The sequence below is a fragment of the Mya arenaria genome, chromosome 7 (assembly GCF_026914265.1).
Source record: "Mya arenaria isolate MELC-2E11 chromosome 7, ASM2691426v1".
NCBI classification, from domain to species: Eukaryota; Metazoa; Mollusca; class Bivalvia; order Myida; family Myidae; genus Mya; species Mya arenaria.
The window spans coordinates 24,429,481-24,450,107 of NC_069128.1; the positions used below are offsets into that span (position 1 = coordinate 24,429,481).

The window sequence follows — 20,627 nt, forward strand, 5'->3', positions numbered from 1 at the left end:
CTGGATTGTGTATGTTTTTAATTTAAATATATAGTACGAAGTCTGGAACCAAATTAATTTTGCACTGCGGTTCTCAGACTCAAATTGTATAAGCAGCAATGCCCATTAGATATCAGAAAGCAGCACATCAATATAAGAGATTTAGGTTGGTTTGTCGGTCAAACAATTTTCCAGCTATCGATACTTCTTTACTAAAGTGAAAGTAGGTTTTAGCCGGTGCAAAAGTGAGAGTAGAAATTATTTTTGTCACTAGCAAGTTGGGCTAGTACTTGGAGAATTTTCACTGGCCCGAGAGAAAATATAATCGTTTTTTGCTGTCGGACTAGTGCTTAAATTGACCAGATGAGTGATGATGTATACTGTCCTAAAAAATGACCAGCACTAGTTCTAACTTACTTCCATCATCATCATCATTACTCTGTTCCAATATAAGGCCATTACACTACAACTTTAACCCCATAGCATTTTTATCTTCCTGACAGATTGAGTCCTTCAAGCACTAATTAACACAATAAACTGGTATACTCTATCTATGCTACATCATATAAGGGAATAATTTATGACAGGAATTAATACGTGAAAGTAAAAAAAATATGTTTTCTATCATCTTCTCATTGTGTTGTGTTCTATTCTGTTGTGTTGTGTTATGTTTAATTTTATTGTTCTAATATAATGATTTATTTCCAGCCACCCCTGGTGCCTTTTGTCGTTGGACCTGGGTACATCCTGTCCAAGAGTAAAACAAAGTATGCTGTCACACTCAAAGACGAATTGTTCGATCCACCAATCGATGAGGAGAAAAAGTATGTCACTTTTGTTACCATGGCGATTAGGTTGAGTTTATATTGTAGAAAACATTGTATTTTTATTTATTTATTGAACTTTTGATAATTTGATATTTTGTAATTCCCCCTAAATTGTTGTTAATTTTCAATGAAAAAGGTTACAGTGTTGTTATTGTGTAACAGAAAATTTCTATTTTCTAGAAATTGAAACTGATCTGTCTATTTATTGAACAAAAAATATGGAGTAAAATTAATAAAAGGTATAGAATAATGCTGTTTTCATTTATAAAGGTTTTTAAGTTGCAAAGACCATTGGTTTTTTTTACATTTATTCATCCTATTTAGTATATTATAAACAATTGTATTAATTGTAGTTAATCTTATTTTGGAGTTTAAGAGTGCATCTTAAAGCTGCTAAGACTTTCAATTTAGGGAGAGCAAAGTATTGGAGGCCCCGTACATTTCTGTGAAATCTCTAGAAGCCAAGTGGTATAGTAACCGAGGATAGTGTTGTATTTGTGTGATCATTTAATGACTACAGTGTATTAAGGCATCTGTCCCACAAATAAGCTATTTCTCTGGTAGCTCCATTTACCTTTATGTTAATTGTTGATGCCCCACCTGGTGACCACATACAAAGTCTGGTTTCATATCAAAGGGAATTGTTTGCGGATTTGTATAATATTTGTTTGTTTCTAATACTTTCTATACATATTGTTGTGACAATGAGCTTTCTATGCTTAAGTCGAATAAAAACTCTGTTCTTGTCTGTTCTATAATATGTGAAAATAAATTACCAAAGATACAACATACAATTAAGTTATCACAGTTTGTATATTAATTAGCTATTTATTTCAACTGAAATCAGACCTAAATGACGTAGTTTGTAATCTCTGATTGTTTTGATAATATTATTTGGGGTATTTTTTGCATTTTTCGTTTTCTTCACGCGAAAGGCTTTCAAAACATAGCTATACAATTTAGGGTCACCAGGCTCCAAATCCAACATTTGTGGGTCTGACACCTTCAATACTGTCATGAAGATCAACGATAATATAGCACAAAGCATGAATTTATTTTATTGCATGTAAGTCGTATAGAAAGTTGTTGTTTTGTGCATGTTTTAAACATTACTGTAGTTACACTTTAAATATGTACACTGTCTTGATGCCTTAGGCATTTATGTGTTCAACAGTTGAAGTTCACTTCAAGTACTACACTTGAATTAAAGATAAGGCATTTTAATCGGGCATTTTTTCTTTAGAACTTTGTTGACATAAATATTAAAATGGACTACATTCTCTAGAATGTTCACAAAGCTTACTCCCTAAGTAGTGTTATAAGTATCTTTTATTTGTTTCTGGTGCGGATGAAAAAATCTGACCCGATAAGTCGCATGCAAAATACAGTAGCAATTAAGCTTGCGTGTGTATCTTTGTGTCCTGACGTCAAATGACTCACAATAATTTGAGTTACTAAGACCATAACATGAATGTGGAGCTTAAATAATTTATCATTTTGTTATTATTATGTATGAAATTTTGCATTAAAAGACGTGAAACTTGTAATTGCGCATGACTCATCATGCATTGTCTACATGTCTACATGTCACCAGTACAAAAAAAAACACAAATATTTCCTGACACAATTACAAATATTGACATTGTGAATTTAGAGAATTCAAGTTTTTGTTTTAACAATTAAAAGATCAGAGATATAACTCACTCATTGTATCCATTCAATTTCTTCTTTTTTAAGAATGTGTATAAACATGATTAAAGATAAGATAATATTGATACTTACTTGAACTTATTTTGCTGTTGGGTAATTTGCCTCAGTGAACACTCATTTGAGTGACCACAGTAGAGAGATAATATTGAGAGTTTTGCAAATTTATTTGTTATTTGGTTTTATCTTGCAATTGTTCAAAATCGAAAGAAGAGATAGCACTATCTGTATTTGTTTACAACTAAAGGGTACTAAGTGTATGATTGTTTGTAACTATAGGATACTGGGTGTATGATTGTTAGTGAGTATAGGGTACTAAGTGTATGATTGTTTGTGACTTTAGGGTACTGAGTGTATGATTGTTTGTGTCTATAGGGTACTGAGTGTATGACTGATTGTTTGTGACTATAGGGTACTGAGTGTATGATTGTTTGTGTCTATAGGGTACTGAGTTTATGACTGATTGTTTGTGACTATAGGGTACTGAGTGTATGATTGTTTGTGTCTATAGGGTACTGAGTGTATGATTGTTTGTGTCTATAGGGTACTGAGTGTATGATTGTTTGTGACTATAGGGTACTGAGTGTATGACTGATTGTTTGTGACTATAGGGTACTGAGTGTATGATTGTTTGTGTCTATAGGGTACTGAGTGTATGACTGATTGTTTGTGACTATAGGGTACTGAGTGTATGATTGTTTGTGACTATAGGGTACTGAGTGTATGATTGTTAGTGAGTATAGGGTACTGAGTGTATGATTGTTTGTGACTATAGGGTACTGAGTGTATGACTGATTGTTTGTGTCTATAGGGTACTGAGTTTATGACTGATTGTTTGTGTCTATAGGGTACTGAGTGTATGATTGTTTGTGACTATAGGGTACTTAGTTTATGACTGATTGTTTGTGTCTATAGGGTACTGAGTGTATGACTGATTGTTTGTGTCTATAGGGTACTGAGTGTATAACTGATTGTTTGTGTCTATAGGGTACTGAGTGTATGACTGATTGTTTGTGTCTATAGGGTACTGAGTGTATGACTGATTGTTTGTGTCTATAGGGTACTGAGTGTATGACTGATTGTTTGTGTCTATAGGGTACTGAGTGTATGACTGATTGTTTGTGTCTATAGGGTACTGAGTGTATGACTGATTGTTTGTGACTATAGGGTACTGAGTGTATGACTGATTGTTTGTGTCTATAGGGTACTGAGTGTATGACTGATTGTTTGTGTCTATAGGGTACTGAGTGTATGACTGATTGTTTGTGACTATAGGGTACTTAGTTTATGACTGATTGTTTGTGACTATAGGGTACTGAGTGTATGACTGATTGTTTGTGACTATAGGGTACTGAGTGTATGACTGATTGTTTGTGTCTATAGGGTACTGAGTGTATGACTGATTGTTTGTGACTATAGGGTACTTAGTTTATGACTGATTGTTTGTGTCTATAGGGTACTTAGTGTATGACTGATTGTTTGTGTCTATAGGGTACTGAGTGTATGACTGATTGTTTGTGACTATAGGGTACTTAGTTTATGACTGATTGTTTGTGTCTATAGGGTACTTAGTGTATGACTGATTGTTTGTGTCTATAGGGTACTGAGTTTATGACTGATTGTTTGTGACTATAGGGTACTGAGTGTATGACTGATTGTTTGTGTCTATAGGGTACTGAGTTTATGACTGATTGTTTGTGACTATAGGGTACTGAGTTTATGACTGATTGTTTGTGACTATAGGGTACTGAGTTTATGACTGATTGTTTGTGACTATAGGGTACTGAGTGTATGACTGATTGTTTGTGTCTATAGGGTACTGAGTGTATAACTGATTGTTTGTGACTATAGGGTACTGAGTGTATGACTGATTGTTTGTGACTATAGGGTACTTAGTTTATGACTGATTGTTTGTGTCTATAGGGTACTTAGTGTATGACTGATTGTTTGTGTCTATAGGGTACTGAGTTTATGACTGATTGTTTGTGACTATAGGTTACTGAGTTTATGACTGATTGTTTGTGTCTATAGGGTACTGAGTGTATGACTGATTGTTTGTGACTATAGGGTACTGAGTGTATGATTGTTTGTAACTATATGGTACTGAGTGTATGACTGATTGTTTGTAACTATAGGGTACTGAGTGTATGATTGTTTGTAACTATATGGTACTGAGTGTATGACTGATTGTTTGTAACTATAGGGTACTGAGTGTATGACTGATTGTTTGTAACTTTATGGTACTGAGTGTATGATTGTTTGTGACTATAGGGTACTGGGTGTATGATTGTTAGTGAGTATAGGGTACTGAGTGTATGATTGTTTGTAACTATAGGGTACTGAGTGTATGATTGTTTGTAACTATAGGGTACTGAGTGTATGAATGATTGTTTGTGACTATACAGTACTGAGTGTATGATTGTTTGTGACTATAGGGTACTGAGTGTATGACTGATTGTTTATAACTATATGGTACTGAGTGTATGATTGTTTGTAACCTTATGGTACTGAGTGTATGATTGTTTGTGACTATAGGGTACTGAGTTTATGATTGTTTGTAACTATAGGGTACTGAGTGTATGATTGTTTGTGACTATAGGGTACTGGGTGTATGATTGTTTGTTACTATAGGATACTGGGTGTATGATTGTTAGTGAGTATAGGGTACTGAGTGTATGATTGTTTGTAACTATAGGGTACTTAGTTTATGACTGATTGTTTGTGACTATAGGGTACTGAGTGTATGATTGTTTGTAACTATAGGGTACTGAGTGTATGATTGTTTGTGACTATATAGTACTGAGTGTATGATTGTTAGTGAGTATATGGTAATGAGTGTATGATTGTTTGTGACTATAGGGTACTGAGTGTATGATTGTTTGTGACTATAGGGTACTGAGTTTATGATTGTTTGTAACTATAGGGTACTGAGTGTATGATTGTTTGTGACTATAGGGTACTGGGTGTATGATTGTTTGTAACTATAGGATACTGGGTGTATGATTGTTAGTGAGTATAGGGTACTGAGTGTATGATTGTTTGTAACTATAGGGTACTGAGTGTATGACTGATTGTTTGTGACTATAGGGTACTGAGTGTATGATTGTTTGTAACTATAGGGTACTGAGTGTATGATTGTTTGTGACTATATAGTACTGAGTGTATGATTGTTAGTGAGTATATGGTAATGAGTGTATGATTGTTTGTAACTATATTGTACCGAGTGTATGATTGTTTGTAACTATAGGGTACTGAGTGTATGATTGTTTGTGACTATATAGTACTGAGTGTATGATTGTTTGTGACTATATAGTACTGAGTTTATGATTGTTAGTGAGTATAGTGTACTGCATTTATGACTAATTGTTTATGACCATAGAATACTTAATGTATGACTGATTATTTGTGACCATAGGGTACTGAATGCATGACTGATTGTTTGTGAATATAGGGTACTAAGTGCATGACTAATTGTGTTGATGTAATATGCCTGATATGTTTTATAGTAATTTTCATTTGTGGCTCTCATAAAAAGTTTTTTTGTCGTCTTTGCTTGGTAAACTTCTTTTACTCGTTATATAATTTGTGTGTTTTTTTGTTTTTATTTTTCAATTTAAATCATTCACATTTTTTCTCGAATGATGTGTTTTGTTTGTTTGAAATTGATTGATCATTGTTTTGTTTCCTGTTTATAGGTATCTCAGTTTTCTAATCTTTGTCATTTCTGTATTTTTCAGGAACAAAAAAGTTGACCATGAAAGGTAAATGATTTTCCCATTCAAAGAATGAAAATTTGGCTTATTTGGCTCGAGTGGTAATAACAGTATGAAGGGTTAGTCATGGGAGAAGGAGTCTGCTCAAATATTGAGCTTTACTGAGAAAAGATTCTCTATAATATACCTTAGAAAACAGCATAACATGACAGAAAAACTTTGGAAACAGAATATGTACAATATACTCTTGCTACCATTCTCCCATTGAAGCAGTATTTTCATAGGACTTTCTTACCCTTTGTGACCAGCCCATTATCTGTGTGATTTCCAGGGAAGGGTTGATCTCGGACCTACAGAACCGGATATCGGACCTAACCCTCTACCTGGAAGAGGAGAGACTCAACCACAAACAGACCAAACAGAAGGTAACTGATCACAAGCAATACCACAACAAACAAACAACAATCATCAGTGTTTTTATCCATACTTTTGTGGTTGTGTTGTGGAAAAATGCTTTGTTTTGACGTAGTTTTGAGAAGGCATTTGGAAAAATGCTTTGTTTTGACATAGTTTTGAGAAGGCATTTGGAAAAAATGCATTGTTTTGACACCGTCTTGAAAAGGCATTTGGAAAAAATGCATTGTTTTGGCATAGTTTAAGAATTCCCATTTATCCTCAACAAAAGCTAAGCCTTTAGAAATAGACAGAGAAAGTAAAATACTGTTATAAGGTTTGCTCCTTGAATAAAACAAATAAAAAGGTACATTGTACTGGTTTACTGATAAAAACTTCTTCAGACTCTAGCCTCGTAATTTAGAAAAATGTCTTTTCTGCATCGCTGATTCGAAATATGTTATTTTTCAGGCTGAAGAGTTTCTAAAAGACAAGGTTGATGAATTAGAAAATGCAAAAAAGCAGGCTGTGGCGTAAGATTGTTGTTTTAATAAATATATTTATAAATCTAGTTAAATGAGTGGTATACAGTTTGCATCTGCAGCTGCTTGTATATGTCCTTACTTGTTGTTTAAAAACAATAACTGGAAATTGTTTCAGACTAAAACAGTTACAAAACATTACCACTGCTGAGGTTCTGTAACATTGAATATTATATGGTCAGGTTATTATAGTGTTATTATGTAGCATATTATATCTTGTTGATTTTCCATGTGTAGTCATGTAATGTTATCATGTTATAAGGAAGTCATGTAACATGATTATATTGCTTAATCATGCTAGGAGTGTAGCCATGCTACATGCTCATGTTGCTTTATCATGTTATGCTTGCAGTCATGCAATATAATCATGCTAGAAGTGTAGCCATGCTACATTAAAATGATTATCATGTTGCTTCATCATGTTATGCTTGCAGTCATGCAACATAATCAATCTTAGGAGTGTAGCCATGTTACATGGTCATTTTGCTTTATCATGCTAGGAGTGTAGCCATGTTACATGATCATTTTGCTTTATCATGCTAGGAGTGTAGCCATGTTACATGATAATGCTTTATCATGCTAGGAGTGTAGCCATGTTACATGATCATTTTGCTTTATCATGTAAGGAGTGTAGCCATGTTACATGATCATTTTGCTTTATCATGCTAGGAGTGTAGCCATGTTACATGCCTATGTGGTGTTTCAGGGAGAAGGAGAGAGAATGGAAAGATGAGTTGGAAAATGTAAGAAGCCAGTTGGAGACAGAACACAGCAGTTATAAGGCTACAGCTGAGGGACAAATAAGTATGCTATTTTTCATGTATTAAGGCATCCAATATTTAATTATGTGACAAGGTGCCTGGTGAATATATGTTAGTTAGGTATCATTTGAGTTTTATGTGTAGTGAACAAAAATTGACACTATTTATGTAAGGCTTAATTTTTTTTTTGATTTTGTGCATATTCCATAATAGGACATATACATTATTTCACAGAATAATTGCTATAAAAGATAACTATAACACCCTGCAAATTGGTGTAGAAAGTGAAAGAGTTTCATGTTTAAACAATCTGACACCTGTATGTTGTTTTTTTCATTCTGGGATACTATTGAAACACATTTCAAGGCCACCCTTAAAGAAGTTATGTTATTTCACTGGCTCAATGACTATACTTTAGCTCAATACATTATACGGTCGGTTATTGTTTAGCATCTGTGAGCACATTTTGCCGTGAACCAAGGCTGTTGATTCTGGCTTTCATCATTGTCAAGTTGCTGCTTGTTGAACTGAATAAAATTATTAAGATAATAAGAGAAGTGGACTTTGCTTAGTGCTGCCCTAGAATAGGTGTTGACTTGACGTAATTTAAATTATGCTTTTAAATAATCAAACAACCTTATATTCCAGCCCGTATGAAGAAAGAGATAGAGTTTCTTCAGGGGGCGTTTGACTCGTACAAATCATCGCTTCACCAGGAGACGAGCGACAAGTGGGCGCGGAAACAGGAGGACCTTACCACAGAGCTAGAGCAGAAAAAGAACCAAGAAATTCAGGAAATCAGTAATACAGTTTGCTTTGTGTATCCATTTTCCAAGTTGAATTAAAAATATTGAAATATTTTACTATTGCATGTAGGGCTAAAGATTGTCATTCCTTCCTTGTCCCAAAAAAACACAGTTTTTATAAGGAAACCTACTCTATAAGCTCATGAAGTGTTCACAAAAGTCTAGACAGAAAACATCTTAGTTCTGTAATGTGTGTGTGGTGTGTGGCTGGTGTATGTGTGGTGTGTATGTGGTATTTTTTTGTTGATACCAAACCAGTTTCAGTTTTGGTGTCAATGGTTTCAGCAGTTTCGATCTCCGTTTTGATAGTTTGGCTTCAAGTAACAAATGAATGGTTTTGTGTACAGTTTAAACAACATGGTGGAGCTACTGCATGTAGCCATTATTTCTAATTATAAATATAACCTTTATCATTAAGCTCATTTGCCCATTGTAAGGCATTGTTATCAAAAGGATCGAGTTTTAGCAAAGGTGATTGATCACTTTCCGCCATGTTGGTTTCAAAGTAAACTAGTTTTCGGATGGAACGAACCGATGAAACCGCCTCCGGTAGTGGTTTCGATAGTTTTGAAAACCGGTTTCGGTTTTTGTTAAAAAACCCGATAAAACTGGTTTTGGTTTTATTTGAAACTGTAACAGTAAATGCACAGTTTGTGAAACCGATATAAAACCGAAACCAGTTTATAACCAACAAAAACGCCCTTAGTTTGACTACTGAGCTTTTCCCTGTACCTTTCATTGTATTACTAAAACTGAAAATTGATTTTATGCTACAATCATTGAACGTCAGTACCCAGTATCTTTAGGATAATAAATGTTTAACTCAATTAGCATATTAATTTTTTTAGGAATTTCATTGGGAAATAACCTACTACACTACTCATACTTTTTACAGAACAAAAGTTTCTGCAGGAGAAGAATTTGGAGAAAGCCCAGTACAGTAGGGAACACCATCGGGCTCTGGAAAATCTACGCAAGGAGCACAAACGGGAACTTGATGTAAGTTTGGGCACAGGGTGGGGGGGGGGGGGGGGGGGGGGGGGGGGAACATGTCAAGTTGAGTCTGGTTTTGAGTTTGATGTTTTTGCAATTCCAATTGTATCGCTTGTTTGAACCTAGCCAGAGTTTTCAGCACTATTAATTGGGCTTTGGAATTTAAAAACCAAGGAGATGAATGTGAGTTTGGGATGGAGCTACATGTATATTACAGCTAAACCACGTGTTTTATTGATAATAATCTGACTTAACAATTGTGTTCACCAAAAATAAAAGTTAAATGCGATAATGTATTTGTTTGAGATTTAAGTTCCAAAATTTAAAGTACTGAATAAAGCTCAATAAAATCCCAGTATGCAGTTATAATACCAATTTTATACCATGTATATGTAATATTAAAGTTATGCATGTTTATAAACTGCAGATCGAGTTTATTAATTTTACCAGTTTGATTGATCTTAAATTGTTTAACGTATCAATACACAGATAATGTTGTAATGTTGTTTCTGTATGTTGATTGTTATGTTGTTTCTGCATGTTGATTGTTATGTTGTTTCTGCATGTTGATTGTTATGTTGTTTCTGTATGTTGATTGTTATGTTGTTTCTGCCAGGCACAGGAGAAAGTAAGGTTTAGGCTTATCTAGGTTTGGTGTGAACCTGTCCTTTTATTGTTTAACAATAATTTTCATTTCAGTTTGTTGAGATGGACTTGCCTTTCCTTTATTATAAGATTTCATCCGAATTTTGAAATATCCAAAATTGGTGCCTGTTTTCCCTGATTTAACAGAGAGTCAAAAGTATGTTTGGATTTTGGTGCAATTCCCAGATATTTGACTGCTTCTTGATGAAGCATTTTTTTGTAAGTTAAAAACTTTTGGACTTTTTTTTTATATACAGGACGGAGAAAGAATCTGAAAATTCATTTTCTCCAGCCTATAATTATGTCATATATATATCGATGGATTATCATCATAGTTTGTACATAATGAAATTTGATTGTGGTTTCCCCACAGAGGTTGAATTGTTCTGAGATATTTCGTTTGATATTCACTAATCAAATCATGAAATAAATGAAGTTGTAAAAAGGAAAAGTATTTGACTACGGGTATTTATTTGAATTAACTAATTAATGCAAAACTAATCTGGCTTTGAAAGTCGTGTCCTGATCAACTCCTAAAAAGTCGCTTACTAATACTAATATAACCTTGATAATTAGTGTGCAAGTTTTTTTTATTTCATATTTTATTTACTATCTAAATTTTACAATAAGTTAAGAATTTCCATGTGTATGTAAAACATTTGAAATAACGGTATTTAGATGAATATATTTTGTATATTTATTTTGTTTTCTTGCTGATTACATGAATTATGTTTTTTTTTTTATTAGATTTTCTTGGTATTAGGTTAACAGTCTATTTTAGTTCTAATATGCTGTCTTAAATAAAATTGATTCTTTGCCCAAAAATGCTTAAAGGCAATATTTACTTAAAACATTTTTTTTATATCTAATGGACACACTTATCGATAGCTTTCACCATTGCACAAGAACCATGATCATAATTGTGGCAGACATAATTAGTGAGGCCCTGATTAAATATATATTTGTAGATAAACTTGATTGAAAGTGATGATGGGCAATAAACTGTGTTCATTAAACCAATTTCATGATAAATTATCTATGAGGGCCTGAAACATGAGTATCACTGATAGGTTAAATACAGACCATCCATGAAACAGTTGTAATTCCTTGTATTAAAAAGGAAGATTGTCTTTAATATCCCAGTATTTCAATATTTTGTAATTTTATTTCAAAAAGAAAGATATAAAAAGTGTGCCATTTAACATCTTACCGATTTCTTTTCAGGATGAATTCCCCGATGTTTGTACCTAAGTTATTTGTAGCTAATATACTGCATGTTTGGAATGCATGTGGAATTAATCAAAAATTAATATTCATGTTTTCAAAACGTACAATTTAAATAAAAATATTTATTATATGCTTTTTGGTGGTTTATAAAAAAAATTATTAGTGAAATAAAATTGATATTTCACTACTTCAAACTTTTCTTAAAAACACACAATATTAATAAGTTATCATTTTATATTATTTTTAAGCATATAATATAACAAAAAAAGTTCATTTCAGTGCAAATTTGCAATATGTTTCCCCTTGTGCCAACACCAAAAGTAAATATTTCACTCGTGGCTACGCCACTTGTAGAATATAGGTTTTGGTGATCACTCGGTGAAATATATATAACAATCTTACACTGAAGCAAATGATTTTCCTATATATAATACCATGATAGTCCTTTGCTTTGATAAAGTAGTTTTAACTTTATAATCATAATTTATATAAAATGCAAGTTTTTAATAATGGTTGCAATAAAATAGAAAAAAGTGTGTGTAGCGTGTTGGTTATGATGTAACAGTCTATTAGATAAAGACCTTATTCTAGAAATAAGTGTACCTCAAAGTTTTGAAACTAGATCATAAAATTAGATGTAATATATTGCATGGATTGATTGTTTGCCTCTGAAATAATTCTTACATAAACTATGCATGGAAAATATTACAATACATGTAATATATATTTGCTTGGGTAAAATGAATGAACATCTGCATCTTTTTCTCTGAATAATAACTGCTTTTTGCACCTTTCCTCAGAACTTACTCACCAGAGAGTGTATTCTGACTTTAATTTTTATATATTAAAGTATGTACAAAATGTATGATAATTTTGAACATTGAGTTTTATAGGTACATTAAAGGTTTTTTGAAAATATTTAGTCATAGTAAGTAACTGGTAAAGTTCTCTTTGAAATTTTAACATTGGAGCTCTCTGGGTCAGACAGATGTAACTGATACACTGTAATATAAACATTTAGAAAGAGTAACATTCATTATGTACAGACCCCTTGGTTAATGTGAGCTTATTGCAGACTATACAGGCAAGAACAGAGGCTTGTAGTGATTTTCTAGATTCCTTGTACCGTATTTACAAGAAGTAAGATATAAACTGACTAATATTACCTTTTATGTGGTTTCAGAGCATCTTACGAAAGTATTCTGACCATGCTGCAGACAAAGAGAGACTGGAAAAGTGTACCCTGGAGCTGGAGGTTAGTGATACTTTCAAGTCAGGTGAAGTTTAATGTTAAACTGCCAAGTCAAAGGCGTTCAGGGGAGACCATCCTCTGTATTCCTCAATATAACAGCCTATCTTAACTTAATCTCAGTTTGGTAACTGCTCAAAATCAAGTAAATGACAACAATATTTATTTGATAATGAATATGCACAGTATGTTTGTTGAAGCAATGTTTTACAATCATGGCCGTAAATTATTATTAATAATGCCAATGTCTTACCACACAGGAAACCAAGAAAGAGCTGGCAGAGGTCCAGCAGAGCTACAACCAGACGTGCCAGCAACTCACCAACGTCACCCGCACTCTCACTGACATGGTAAGTCCCAACATGAAGGTATTCCATCCATCATTATCTCGTCAAATCTCTGAGTCACATCAGCTGTCGTTGGAGGACTGTGTTTGCCCGATGTTAGACATATGGTCAGATTCATTATCATGTGTGACCATAATGGGCTGAAAGTTCATCTCATCACTAGCTTTAACATCTCAAAGATTTTCATGCAATACTAATGGAGGGATTACCTAATAAAAAAAGATCAGCTCCATTTTATCTATCTTTTAGAGGAAGGTATAAGTCTTAAACAACAGGTACTGGTCACCTTATATAGGTATATCTATGTGTTTTTAAAGTCATTGTTATTATTTGGACATAATTCAAATTTTAGTTTCATAAAATATTTCCTGCGATTTATTGGTTAGTAAAGAAATTTGATTAAAATAACGGGAAAGGAAAATTACAAAATCCTTAAAACTTCAAAGATTAACGCTTGACTGTGTTTACTTTTTTTTCTTCAGAAAATGCGGTTGCTGGCATTTGAGGAGCAATTTGACCTGAAAGTTCAGGAGGTCGACGAGAAATATCAGGACAGGATAAATGAACTGCTCACAGAGAAAACTGAACTCAAGTATATACAAGGGAATGGGCTCTACTTCCCTATTACGTAGAAAATAATGCTTTATCCTTTAAAATCCTATAAGGTCGATGAAACCTTGGTAAAACTACATAATTTCCCTGAGTACCTGGAGTTATCCCACTTTGTCTGAGTACCTGGAGTTATCCCACTTTGTCTGAGTACCTAAAGTTATCCCACTTTGCCTGAATACCTTGAGTTATCCCACTTTGCCTGAGTACCTAGAGTTATCCCACTTTGTTCAACTAAATACAGTGACATCAGCATAACATTGTGCTAATCATTCAAGAATTGCTTGCATTTTATTTCAGACGCCTGTATCGAGCCAAATGTGAAGAAATATATGAAGAAAAAGTCATGTATGAGAAGGACAGGGTACAGAGGGTTATGACTGCCAAAGAAACCATGAACGTAAGTGGATTGATGTTGAATTATAATCCCACATATTAAATTTGTAGTGTGTGAGTAGGACTGTGTCATCAAGGGATTGGTTGGTTGATGGCAGTTTCATAGCTAGAACAAATTAATAGTTTATAAAGGCCCGGTAGACAGGCCAAAAAGAGTTTGTTCTAGAATGTTTCTGGGAGCATCTAAGAGCTTATTCAAGACTGTAAAAAGACATTTTTGAAAACAGTTTGAAGATACAGGCCTTCATGTAGGGTGTCTTATGAAGCTAAAAATTGGTGACAATGGTTGGGTGGGGGTTATTGGTGACACTGATGAAGTTGAGGGGGAAGGGCATTTAAGCAGGCTTTAAAAAAGTTGAGGGGGACAGCAGGCGAGATGGCTCTAATAAAGCTGAGGGGGGACAATGGGCCAGCTGGTCGAAATAAAGGGAGCAGCGGGCAAGCTCAGGCTTTAATAAAGTTGAGGGGGGATGTCGGGCAAGCTTAGGCTGTGGGGATAGCGAGCCAGCTGGTTCTAGCAAAGTTGAGCGGGGACAGAGGGCCAGCTGGCGCTTCTAAAGTTTAGGGGGGTCAGAGGGCCTGCTGGCGCTACTAAAGTTGAGGTGGGACAGAGGGCCAGCTGGCGCTACTAAAGTTGAGGGGGGACAGAGGGCCAGCTGGCGCTACTAAAGTTGAGGGGGGACAGAGGGCCAGCTGGCGCTACTAAAGTTGAGGGGGGACAGAGGGCCAGCTGGCGGTACTAAAGTTGAGGGGGGACAGAGGGCCAGCTGGCGGTACTAAAGTTGAGGGGGGTCAGAGGGCCTGCTGGCACTACTAAAGTTGAGGGGGGACAGAGGGCCAGCTGGCGCTTCTAAAGTTGAGGGAGGACAGAGGGCCAGCTGGCGCTACTAAAGTTGAGGGGGGACAGAGAGCTGACTCTAATAAAGTTGAAGGGGGACAGCAGGGCAGCTGACTCTAATAAAGTTGAGGGGGGATTGCAGGCCAGCTAGCTTTAATAAAGTTGAATGCTAGAAAAAGGGGATAGTGGAGTTAACAATTGACTCCTCATATATACACTGTACATGTACAGACATAAGTCACGATGTTTTGCCTGACTTAATGTTTCCTTGTAAAAGTAAACTCTTCTTGGTCAAGACCATATTTTGATCCAAATATCTGGCGATACCTTTCCCATTTTTGTCATATAAGCAATCCTAATCTTAAAGTATGAAGGCCATTCAAAAAATACATAGATACTGTACACAAACCATTTTATAGAGGTAATGACTTATTTATATTATACAAAATGTACATATCACAGAAATTGCCATAAATTGTTTCTCTCAATATGCAAACTTTCATCCAGATACATTTAACTTTCTTGATGTTGTTATGTTAAAATAGGAAAGGTAGTGCAAGAAGTCACACAGCCCTATAAAGTTAAAAAACGCTGTTTTCATTTGTGACAAAATACCATTATTCAGTGTTAAAATGAATACATTTTGGTTTTTCAGGTAAAAGTGGGGTGTCATTTTGATGATGATCGAAATAAAAAAAAAAAAATCTTTGATAACTTCAAAATTTGTAAACCTTAAATAAATATTCCCCTCTTTAAATCTTAGTGTTTATGACAAATAATAAAGACCTTACGCTTTTGATGTTTGTTTATTAAAAACTTTCTTGTTGATTTTTGTGTCTTATCAGGGATGTGATTTGTCTGCGGATTCGCGGAATTCCGCGGATCTAATGACCCCAGGGACACCCCCCCTCCACCCCACAATAAAAAAAAATAAAAAAAAATAACTTTTTTTTTTTTTTAGCTGATTAAAAAAGTTACTAGTGTGCTTTTGGCTACTAGAGTTGATATCCCAGTTTGCTTCAAATTTAAAGACAGAAGAACCCTCAAAAGAGCTTCTAAAAACAAATAATAAAGACCTTACGCTTTTGATGTTTGTTTATTAAAAACTTTTTTGTTGATTTTTGTGTCTTATCAGGGATGTGAATTGTCTGCGGATTCGCGGAATTCCGCGGATCTAATGACCCCAGGGACACCCCCCCACCCCACAATAATTTTTTTTTAAAAAAACAAACTTTTTTTTAGCTGATTAAAATAGTTACTAGTGTGCTTTTAGCTACTAGAGTTGATATCCCAGTTTGCTTCAAATTTAAAGTCAGAAGAACCCTCATAAGAGCTTCTAAAAAGCCAGTTTTTCTTTTACGGCAGTGTGCTTTTGACCCCAAAAGTGCCCCAAGAACCCATGGCCGAAATGGTTTCATCCCTCCAGCTGCCAGGTCAATCACATCCCTGCTTATGTAAAACATTCTTATTTTATTCTGACAGAAAATGCTACAATCAAAGCACAAAGCTAACGTGAATCTTGCACCATCCATGAAGGAAACACAAGAGAGGAAACGCACGCCAAAGGTTCGACCTGGTAGCGCACCAATCACTAAAGGCGAGACTGAGACGGCCTCGTTAAGTGCCGGAGAGACGGAACATTTACGGCATGCTCAGGAAGAGTATGTACGCCCAGAAGTGTTCCTGCCGGAAGACACAGAGGAAATTCAGAAATTACGGGAAGAATTAATGGCCGATGTGAGGTCGAAACCAATGGATGATAGTATATCGAACACTGTGTCATGATCTTTGGTAGAGGACTCTGATTTTTTTAATGTAAATTTAAAATTTACCTGCAGGGTGACTGTTTTGAAAAGAAAATGTTCATTTTTAGACTTTTTTATTTTCTGAAATTGTTTTTAATGTAACAATGTTGAATATATGATGCTGATATTTCAGTTTTAGAAAATACCAAAAAATATTTGATTTATAAAAATATGGTTACATATTATACAAAATTTGTTTAGGATTATATGATGAAAGCTTTTTATTCTTTTAAATGAATAAGAATGTTTTATTATTATTATTATTCAAAAATATTATAAAGCACTTTTAAAAAGTAATTTTTCAACATTTTTGAAGGCTGTGTTTGTCAGCCTAGAAATTATACTGATCTTGTGGTAGCAATTTTTACCTACTTCAAAATGTATTTTTGTAAGTTATAGTTATGCTTTTAGATTGAAATCTCACATTGTCAATAAAATGTTTGCCAAATATTGCAGGATGCCAATTTTTCAGTCCATACTGTTTTATTTCTATGTTTATCATCAACTCCCATCTTCTCCAAACCCAGCTATCTATTCCCCAAATCAAATACAGCCTTTCCGAAAAAGCAGACAATTAAAGCTCACCAATTCATATGGAATATAATTTAGGGATTATAAGTATCATCTTAAGATTTCAAAACAATTGCCTTCCTCAATTACAAATTAAAATACAGATAGTTATCAGAAATAAATCATAAAAAAAGCTTTAAATAAAGAAAATTTTAAAATTTACATATTTTGTTGGCGGAACCAGCTTTCAAAAAGTGCATAATTTTTATAACATGCCTTCATCTTGTGAAAAATGAATTTGTCTATAATAAAGATAAATCTCTAAATATAAGCACCTCACAACCTGAAAACCCACTAACATAGAAATACAACCATATGGCCTGATCATCTTTTACAAGACCGGATATATTGTTGTTACCAAGATATTACCATATTTTCCATTTATAATTTAACATTTAATTTATAATATATCAACAACATTGAATATGTAGATGTTTACCATTTAATTGTTATGTTTTATTTATCTGTGATACTTATGTACTTAAAAGATGTTTTTTTCTTTTGTTTCTAGATCTGCGCTAGTCACTAATATGTTTAGAATGGTCCCCAACTAATTTGTTTTAACCCATTTCTTATTTATGTTTCTTATTCTTTTTTCATAAATGAGTAATAATTAGTTGTTTCTAGCTCCTCTGTCTTAAAGCTGCACTCTCACAGATATACCATTTTTGCAACATTTTTATTTTTTGTCTTGGAAAGAGCAATTTTTTGCGTAAATATCTGCAAACCAATGATATAATATTGCTGACAAAAAATCAGATCGTAGATTTTCATATTTCCGACGAAAACTAATGTTTTATGGCTTAAACCGTTACTAACGGTTTAAGAAATATGCGTAAAACATCAATTTTTTAACTTAAATATAAAAATCTGCAATCTAATTTTTCGTCAGCAGTCTTATATTAACTGATTGCCATGGATGTTTGGCACTTTCCAAGACAAAAAATAAAAAAGCTGTCAAAACGTTTAATCTGTGAGAGTGCAGCTTTAAAGAAAAAGTTTTGGTATTGTCATACCCCTAGTGTTTGTGTCCTTGGCAGCATGGGCAGCTGCGTGCAGAAACTAGCCTTGGCCATAGTTTATAAACTGTTCAAGATCTTTAAATGAAACTTGGTACACATGTTGCCAGTCACAATAGGCATAATAGCAATTCTCATTTCTGGTGTTGAGTTATGCCCCCTATTTTGACTGACATAAAATAAAACAGACAGCTTTGGCGTCGGCTCTGTTTTTGCTCTTGTTATGACATGTCATGTTGGATCAGATTGGAGCTCATTTTCATTAATTGTATTGTTTTGCTAATTATTAAGTTATAACTTTATTATGTGAAGATATGAAAAATGAAAGTAGGTTCGAAGTACATTTTTTTTTATTGGCTCCCTTTTATTAGTCTTGAGTTCATTTTCATAAATATTGTTTTGCTAATACTAAGGCCTATTGTTCATAATTTTCTTAAAGGTAACAACATTTTTGAAGTCATTTTTGTTAACTTTTAAATCGTATTGCTTTGGAAGTTTCATGGACACACCTGTGTTCTGCAGTATTTTTAACAAGATTTGAGGCAACTGTTTTTTCTGTGATCGTTTTACTTAAATATATGAATATTCATGAGCATATACCGTACATGGTCCAATAGTTAACCTTCAAAAGTTAACAATTATGCCTTCAACAACGTTGTTCACTATAACAAAGTTCTGAATAATTGACCCGTTATGTTATAACTGTATAATGAAATAAACGAAAATGAAAGTAGGTTTCAAGCACAATTGTCTCCCTTGTTATATTCCTGAGATCAAATGATTGTCTGTAACCTCATACTATCTGTTTTAAGGCTAAAGGCTGCAGGCTTCAGACTTTAGTACCGCAGACCACAATCAGGTTCCCTCAGATCTACTTTTTGACATGACACGTTAAAAGAATTCATGCGCTGGGTAAACAAATTGGTATTTAGAGTGTAATTTTTTTATCAAGTGTGGTTTAAAATAGTGCAAAATAAAAGACCACTATATTAAAATACCTTTTATTACTTAAATACTACTGTTAGGAAACTTTATAACAGTTACAGTTTGGGGCCAATAAAACTATTTTTTTGGATCATTTTCAATTTGCGGTTAATTATAATAAATTCTATATAATTATATATTTTAATTGATGATATATTATACTGTGATTGACCAAAGATGTGGTGAACGGTATAAACAGTGATACCTATTATGCCCCTGAAATTTGTTATGGCCCCTGATATATGTTATGGCCTCTTATAACCATTAAGTCCCCCGATATATGTTATTGCCCTTGATAACTGTTATGGCCCCTGATAACTGTTATGGCCCCTGATAACTGTTAAGGAATCTGACACCTGTTATGCCCCCAGATACCCATTATGGCCTCTGATAACTGTTATGGCCCTTAATATCTGTAACAACCCCTGATATCTGTAATAGCCCCTGATACCTGTTATGGTCCCTGATATATTTAAAAGCCCCAGATAACCATTATGGCCCCTGATACCCATTACGGCCCCTGATATCTGTAACAACCCCAGATATCTGTAATAGCCCCTGATACCTGTTATGGTCCCTGATATATTTAAAAGCCCCAGATAACCATTATGGCCCCTGATGCCCATTACGGCCCCTGATATCTGTAACGACCCCTGATATCTGTAATAGCCCCTGACACCTGTTATGGCCCCTGATACCTATTATTTCCACTGATACCCTTTATGGCCCCTGATACCTGTCATGGCCAATGATATCTGTTATGGCCCCTGATACCTCTTACCGAATCTGACACCATTACCCCTGATACCCGCTATGGCCCCTGATACCTGTTATGGCCCATTGATATTTGTTATGACCCCTGATATCTGTTATGACTCCTGATACCTGTTAAAGCCTTCGATACCTGTAATGGCCCCTGGTAGATTTTTGGCCCCTCATACCTGTTATGGCCTCAGATACTTGTAATGGCCCCTGATGTTTATAATGGACCCTGATACCTGTTATGGCCCCTGACATTTGTAATAGCCCCTGATATCTGTGATGGTCCTTTGATATTTTAAGGGCCACTGATACCCGTTATGGCCCCTGATATCTGTAATAGCCCCTGATACTCATTATTGTCCCCGGTATATGTAATAGCCCCTGATGTATATAATTGGCCCTGATCTTGTCATGATCTCTGATATCTGTAATGGCCCCTAATATTTATAATGGGC

The 20,627-nt window shown here is 34.5% G+C and overlaps 1 protein-coding gene across 4 annotated transcripts in view; it reads left to right on the plus strand.

The window, feature by feature from the left end:
• Positions 1-19,173, plus strand: part of LOC128241571 (flagellum-associated coiled-coil domain-containing protein 1-like) — a 34,754-nt gene extending 15,581 nt beyond the window's left edge. For all 4 annotated transcript variants that reach the window (XM_052958573.1, XM_052958575.1, XM_052958574.1 and 1 more), the window contains 12 exons: positions 688-803; positions 6,251-6,274; positions 6,558-6,651; positions 7,091-7,152; positions 7,868-7,965; positions 8,571-8,723; positions 9,624-9,727; positions 12,777-12,848; positions 13,103-13,192; positions 13,672-13,781; positions 14,099-14,198; positions 16,515-19,173. In XM_052958573.1, the coding sequence (XP_052814533.1) occupies positions 688-803; positions 6,251-6,274; positions 6,558-6,651; positions 7,091-7,152; positions 7,868-7,965; positions 8,571-8,723; positions 9,624-9,727; positions 12,777-12,848; positions 13,103-13,192; positions 13,672-13,781; positions 14,099-14,198; positions 16,515-16,817 (1,326 nt within the window). In that variant the 3' untranslated portion in view covers positions 16,818-19,173. The remainder of the gene's footprint in view (positions 1-687; positions 804-6,250; positions 6,275-6,557; positions 6,652-7,090; positions 7,153-7,867; positions 7,966-8,570; positions 8,724-9,623; positions 9,728-12,776; positions 12,849-13,102; positions 13,193-13,671; positions 13,782-14,098; positions 14,199-16,514) is intronic.
• The last annotated feature ends 1,454 nt before the right edge of the window (positions 19,174-20,627 follow it).